Source organism: Notothenia rossii, assembly GCF_949606895.1.
Source record: "Notothenia rossii genome assembly, chromosome: 2".
NCBI lineage: Eukaryota > Metazoa > Chordata > Actinopteri > Perciformes > Nototheniidae > Notothenia > Notothenia rossii.
In genome coordinates, this window is record NC_136904.1 from 7,163,091 (window position 1) to 7,170,590 (window position 7,500).

A 7,500-nucleotide genomic window follows, 5' to 3' on the forward strand; every position below is an offset into this window, starting at 1 on the left:
GGTGAAGCGGTGCATGTACTGGTCGTAGGGCAGCATGGCGTGGGTCTCAGCGTGGAAGAAGTTGATGTACCAGATCCCGAGCAGAGCCAGCAGGACGGGAGCGTTTTGATCCAGAGGAGCGCTGCGGAAGTGGTTATCCTGCAGGAGAGAGAGGGAGAGATTATCACTCATCTTCTCTAGCTCCAGGAAGAATTATATTAAAGGTCCCCTATCATACTGTTTTCCATCAATATATTATAGGTCTCAGATATACACAGAACACGTCTCTGATTGGCTGAAACACCAAACAGATCATTGCAGCATTACCCATAATCCCCTCTGTTTCAGCCCTGTTTCCAAAGTGCTGATTCTCTTTCTGTTACTTTAGATGAAAATAAGGAGCCCCTCCCCACGCCCCTCTGAGAGACATTTGGTTACAGAGAACTCAATGGTGCTCTAGGAGGAGATTCAGGTGATAAGGTGGGGGGGGGGGGGGGGGGGGGGGGGGGGGGTACCTTGGTTGCTGATTGGCTAATGGTTACTCAAGCCAAAAAATCGTTATGACATCATAAAGTGGCCAAAATCTGATCAGCTCATTTTCACATGTTGATGTAGAAGAGACATGGAGAAGAGGGGACACATGTTGATGAAGAAGAGACATGAAGAAGAGGGGACACATGTTGATGTAGAAGAGACATGGAGAAGATGGGACACATGTTGATGTAGAAGAGACATGAAGAAGAGGGAACACATGTTGATGTAGAAAAGACAGGAAGAAGAGGGGACACATGTTGATGTAGAAGAGACATGAAGAAGAGGGGACACATGTTGATGTAGAAGAGACATGAAGAAGAGGGGACACATGCTGATGTAGAAGAGACATGAAGAAGAGGGGACACATGTTGATGTAGAAGAGACATGAAGAAGAGGGGACACATGTTGATGTAGAAGAGACATGGAGAAGAGGGGACACATGTTGATGTAGAAGAGACATGAAGAAGAGGGGACACATGTTGATGTAGAAGAGACATGAAGAAGAGGGGACACATGTTGATGTAGAAGAGACATGAAGAAGAGGGGGACACATGTTGATGTAGAAGAGACATGAAGAAGTGGATTTTGCATAATCGGTGAACTTTAATTAATTTCAACACTTTAAAGGTGAGAGTGTTGGAGAGTTGCCTACCATCCAGTGAGCTCCAGATAGAAGTTGTTCATAGTTTTCAAAGCCTGATGAGGAGAGGAGTAAAACAGTTTTTTGCTGATTAATCAGTTAGTTCACTTAATCGACAGATATGTTAAATAAGTTTCTCCGTAAAACATCATGCAAAAGCATCACTTCAAAGCTTGTGTTGCAAGAGAACTTCTCACAAGTGTCTTGGATATAAATTATTCCTCAAAGAAAAGCATTAAAAACACAACTTTTTGACTAAAGTTGACCCAGAACAACAAATTAGTGCACGTATCAGTTGTTTTTGATAATACAGCTCTGAAACTACAAAAGTCAGAAACTCACTAATTCAAAACACAATACATTTAAATAATATGGCTTTGTGTTGCTTTACAACAATGTGTGTTTGTTGACATACCAATGTGCAGAGCAATGGCCATCCCAATAGCAGACCAGAGGGAGAAACGACCTCCAACCCACTAAGAGAAACAACAAAGAAGATACTGAAGGTATATCCATGCAGAATGTGGGTTTCCATAAAAGAGAGGCAACGTTCACACACATCAAAAGGTGCATTATGCAATAGGAACATCATGAATTCATCGGTAGAGAAATGGATAACCAATAATGGAACTTATTGCACATGCCTTCAAAAGAGAAACGATGAGATTTAGTACCAAAACGACACATCAGCACACAAATAAAAAACGGCATTGCGATATTTTGATATTGAATATTTACTAATAAAGATAAAAAAACGATGTATTATTTTGATTAATCTTTAAGAGTTGCTGTTCCTGGATCTCAAAGTGTGCAGCACAATAACATTAATTTGCATAAATCCCTTTCTTCTGGTCTCCACTAGGGAAAATAAATACTGTTGATCTGTTCATTTCATGAGTTCAAAACACTGGCCGCCATGTTTCCCGTGATATAAAGGGCATATTACATCTGTTACTAAATTCAGCTGTGGGACCTTTGATTCCCCTCAGCCTTTACAGCCACCTCTGCAAGAGAGAAGGTCGCTCCCAATAATAACCGAGGCAGAAGAGAGAGGAATCTGATTACAGGCAGCTGCTGGCGGCCACACAGGTCAAAGCCTTATCGTCTTATTTATAGCCGCTGCCTACTGCTTCAATCACAGCGTGTGATGAACACAAGAACTGAAGCACAAACACACTCACATCCCAGAACTCAAACATGTTCTCCGTGTCGATGCCGAAGTCCTTCACTTTGGGCTGAGGGGAAGAAAGAGAGAAAAGATGGATGATTACGATCAAAGAGAGAACGTTTCACCGGCAACATAATGCTTTGTGACTTACTCCATTGGTGGAGAGAGCCACAAAGTGCTTGGCGACAGCAGCTTTCTGTTGAAACAGGAAAGAGAGGTTAAGACGAGAGGATATTAGCTAACAACACAATGCTGTTTAAAAGTGCTGCAAACTCACATCTTTGGCATGTTCGAGGAACCATTCCTTGGCCGAATTGGCGTTGGTTATCGTCTCTTGGGTGGTGAATGTCTACAAATGGAGAATAACATCAGAGAAATTCATATTAAACAAAGCCTTAATATCCGGTATAATGCAAACAAAAGGTAAAGATTTGCCTTCAGAAGATGAACTGTGAGTATAAATGACGCATTAACACACATCACAAAGACTCTCATTGTTTATACGTGTCCTTGCTTTAATATATGTCATTGTTACTGAATATGAAATAAAAACAACATATGATTTGGAAAAAACTGTTTATAATCTTTAAAAGGTTTCTCTCCCTGAGCATCTCTTGACTTGCAGTTCAACAGGATTCAAGTCTCTGTTCATTTACAGCGTACGACAACCTCTGTCCTTAACTCCTTGCTGCACAAAAGGAAAAACTCTCCAAAGGAATCCCACAATTTACAGGACGAAGCCTCTTTGGGGTCAACAAAAGATTGTGTACCAAATGATGGTAAAACGTACCTTGGATGCGATGATGAAGAGGGTTGTCTCGGCGTTCAGCTGTGCCAGGGTTTTAGTGATGTGCGTCCCATCAATGTTGGACACAAACCAAACACGTGGTCCCCCCTTCGAGTAAGGTTTCAGAGCCTCGGTCACCATCAGAGGGCCCTGCGAGTCAAATCAGTTCAATTCAACCTCAGATAGAATAAGACTGCAATGTTTAAGGTCCCCTATCATACTGTCTTTCATCAATAGGTCTCAGATATATACAAAGCCTGTCTCTGATTGGCTGAAACACCAAGCAGATCATTGCAGCATTACCCATAATCCCCTCTGTTTCAGCCCTGTTTCCAAAGTGCTGATTCTCTGTCTCTGTCTCTGTGAGTTTAGATAAAAATAAGGAGCCCCTCCCCACGCCCCTCTGAGAGAGATTTGGTTAAAAAGAACACAATGGAGCTCTCGGAGGAGATTCAGGTGATAAGGGGGGGGGGGGGGGGGGGGGGTTACCTTGGTTGGTGATTGGCTAATGGTTACACAAGCCAAAAAATCGTTATGACATCATAAAGTGGCCAAAATCTGATCAGCTCATTTTCAGACAGGTTTTTATAGAAATGGATCAGGACAAAAAGAGAGAGAATCTTTGTTCCTGTGTTGATGTAGAAGAGACATGAAGAAGAGGGGACACATGTTGATGTAGAAGAGACATGAAGAAGAGGGGACACATGTTGATGTAGAAGAGACATGAAGAAGAGGGGACACATGTTGATGTAGAAGAGACATGAAGAAGAGGGGACACATGTTGATGTAGAAGAGACATGAGGAAGAGGGGACACATGTTGATATAGAAAATACATGAAGAAGAGGGGACACATGTTGATGTAGAAGAGACATGAAGAAGAGGGGCCACATGTTGATGTTAGAAGAGACATGAAGAAAAGGGGACACATGTTGATGTAGAAGAGACATGAAGAAGAGGGGACACATGTTGATGTAGCAGAGACATGGAGAAGAGGGGACATATGTTGATATTAGAAGAGACATGAAGAAGAGGGGACACATGTTGATGTAGAAGAGACATGAAGAAGAGGGGACACATGTTGATGTTAGAAGAGACATGAAGAAGAGGGGACACATGTTGATGTAGAAGAGACATGAAGAAGAGGGGACACATGTTGATGTAGAAGAGACATGAAGAAGAGGGGACACATGTTGATGTAGAAGAGACATGAGGAAGAGGGGACACATGTTGATGTAGAAGAGACATGAAGAAGAGGGGACACATGTTGATGTTAGAAGAGACATGAAGAAAAGGGGACACATGTTGATATTAGAAGAGACATGAAGAAGAAGGGACACATGTTGATGTGGAAGAGACATGAAGAAGAGGGGACACATGTTGATGTAGAAGAGACATGAAGAAGAGGGGACACATGTTGATGTAGAAGAGACATGAAGAAGAGGGGACACATGTTGATGTAGAAGAGACATGAAGAAGAGGGGACACATGTTGATGTAGAAGAGACATGGAGAAGAGGGGACACATGTTGATGTAGAAGAGACATGAAGAAGAGGGGACACATGTTGGTATAGAAGAGACGTGGAGAAGAGGCGACACATGTTGATGTAGAAGAGACATGAAGAATAGGGGACACATGTTGATGTAGAAGATAAATTAAGAAAAGGGGACACATGTTGATGTAGAAGAGACATGGAGAAGAGGGGACACATGTTGATGTAGAAGAGAAATTAAGAAAAGGGGACACATGTTGATGTAGAAGAGACATGAAGAAGAGGGGACACATGTTGATGTAGAAAAGACATGGAGAAGGGGGACACATGTTGATGTAGAAGAAACATGAAGAAGAGGGGACACATGTTGATGTTAGAAGAGACATGAAGAAAAGGGGACACATGTTGATGTAGAAGAGACATGGAGAAGAGGGGACACATGTTGATGTAGAAAAGACATGGAGAAGAGGGGACACATGTTGATGTAGAAAAGACATGGAGAAGAGGGGACACATGTTGATGTAGCAGAGACATGGAGAAGAGGGGACACATGTTGATATTAGAAGAGACATGAAGAAGAGGGGACACATGTTGATGTAGAAGAGACATGAAGAAGAGGGGACACATGTTGATGTTAGAAGAGACATGAAGAAAAGGGGACACATGTTGATGTAGAAGAGACATGAAGAAGAGGGGACACATGTTGATGTAGAAGAGACATGAAGAAGAGGGGACACATGTTGATGTAGAAGAGACATGAGGAAGAGGGGACACATGTTGATGTAGAAGAGACATGAAGAAGAGGGGACACATGTTGATGTTAGAAGAGACATGAAGAAAAGGGGACACATGTTGATATTAGAAGAGACATGAAGAAGAGGGGACACATGTTGATGTGGAAGAGACATGAAGAAGAGGGGACACATGTTGATGTTAGAAGAGACATGAAGAAAAGGGGACACATGTTGATATTAGAAGAGACATGAAGAAAAGGGGACACATGTTGATGTAGAAGAGACATGAAGAAGAGGGGACACATGTTGATGTTAGAAGAGAAATGAAGAAGAGGGGACACATGTTGATGTAGAAGAGACATGAGGAAGAGGGGACACATGTTGATGTAGAAGAGACATGAAGAATAGGGGACACATGTTGATGTAGAAGAGACATGAAGAAGAGGGGACACATGTTGATGTAGAAGAGACATGAAGAAGAGGGGACACATGTTGATGTAGAAGAGACATGGAGAAGAGGGGACACATGTTGGTATAGAAGAGACATGAAGAAGAGGGGACACATGTTGATGTAGAAGAGACATGAAGAATAGGGGACACATGTTGATGTAGAAGATAAATTAAGAAAAGGGGACACATGTTGATGTAGAAGAGACATGGAGAAGAGGGGACACATGTTGATGTAGAAGAGAAATTAAGAAAAGGGGACACATGTTGATGTAGAAGAGACATGAAGAAGAGGGGACACATGTTGATGTAGAAAAGACATGGAGACGGGGGACACATGTTGATGTAGAAGAAACATGAAGAAGAGGGGACACATGTTGATGTTAGAAGAGACATGAAGAAAAGGGGACACATGTTGATGTAGAAGAGACATGAAGAAGAGGGGACACATGTTGATGTAGAAAAGACATGGAGAAGAGGGGACACATGTTGATGTAGAAAAGACATGGAGAAGAGGGGACACATGTTGATGTAGAAGAGACATGAAGAAGTGGATTTTGCATAATAGGTGAGCTTTAAAGGATGGAGCAGAAAAGCTATCAATTATGTAATTACTCGTTGAAGTTTTGCAATAAAATGCATCATCAAAATCCAGAAATGTCACTCACAAGGTCAGATCCTCCGATGCCGACGTTCACAACATCTGTGATGGCCTTCCCTGTGAAGCCCTTCCACTCACCGCTGCGAACTCTCTGCACAGACACACAACAACGTTCTTTAAAATTAGGATCGCTGCATCAAGGGTAGGTAGGATTGCATACTTATCTTAAGTGTTTAGCGCAAAAACAACACTTTGTGATTTTGTATATTTCTGTCGGTGCATTTCCCTCACATGGCAGAAGCCCTTCATCTTCTCAAGAACTTTGTTGACGTCGGGCATCACGTCCTTGCCGTTGACCATGATGGGCGTGTTGGAGCGGTTCCTCAGAGCCACATGGAGCACAGCGCGGTCCTAAAGATCCACACACACACACACACACACACACACACACACACACACACACACACACACACACACACACACACACACACACACACACACACACACACACACACACACACACACACACACACACACACACACAGCTCTCAGTACTGTTGGCTGCTGTAAGTGTCGCTGAATAAGGAGTTAAAGAATACGCAGCAGTTGCATTCACTGTATTCACTGTATGCTGATTATGAAACAAGCCAAAGCGTACATGCGAGATTCGGAGTGTAACCATCAAATCTAAAAACCTTCTAATTTGGATTTAGCACATAGATGGGGACCTTTTTAAAGCTTATTTCCTTGCAGGGTTATTGTTGTTCTGAATGTTTGTATCATGGTAAAATGCACTTATTGAAATCACATTGCTAAAAGCTGAATGAAATGTAATGGTGTGTTTCACGATCACGACACCAAGATGAGGTTATCACTTCTGTAAATCAACTCAGATATGTAGTCAACTACGTATTCAAAGCATTTTAAAATTATGAAAGTATTGACATAATGTTTATATATAGCTGTACAATTGTATTCATAAGAAAACCCTCAATAAAACACATTTAAAATGCATTGTGCTTTATTTTGGCTTTGATAATGGTGTCGAGTGAATCTGAGTGAGCACCTCGGTGAAGTTGATCTTCTCCCCGCTGAACATCTTCTCTCTCGCAGCTTCAA

At 42.1% G+C, this 7,500-nt stretch overlaps 1 protein-coding gene across 1 annotated transcript in view; it reads right to left on the minus strand.

Moving 5' to 3' along the window:
- The window catches only part of gpib (glucose-6-phosphate isomerase b), a gene marked incomplete at its 3' end in the record, with an annotated part of 9,437 nt that continues 1,937 nt past the window's right edge, over positions 1-7,500 (minus strand). Inside the window, exons 3-12 of the mRNA XM_079662657.1 lie at positions 7,448-7,500; positions 6,673-6,792; positions 6,449-6,532; positions 3,112-3,258; positions 2,599-2,670; positions 2,473-2,517; positions 2,335-2,388; positions 1,569-1,629; positions 1,166-1,209; positions 1-138 (exon numbers count right to left, since the gene is read on the minus strand). The exon at positions 7,448-7,500 is cut by the window's right edge and continues 16 nt beyond it. Coding sequence (XP_079518783.1) covers positions 1-138; positions 1,166-1,209; positions 1,569-1,629; positions 2,335-2,388; positions 2,473-2,517; positions 2,599-2,670; positions 3,112-3,258; positions 6,449-6,532; positions 6,673-6,792; positions 7,448-7,500 — 818 coding nt within the window. The remainder of the gene's footprint in view (positions 139-1,165; positions 1,210-1,568; positions 1,630-2,334; positions 2,389-2,472; positions 2,518-2,598; positions 2,671-3,111; positions 3,259-6,448; positions 6,533-6,672; positions 6,793-7,447) is intronic.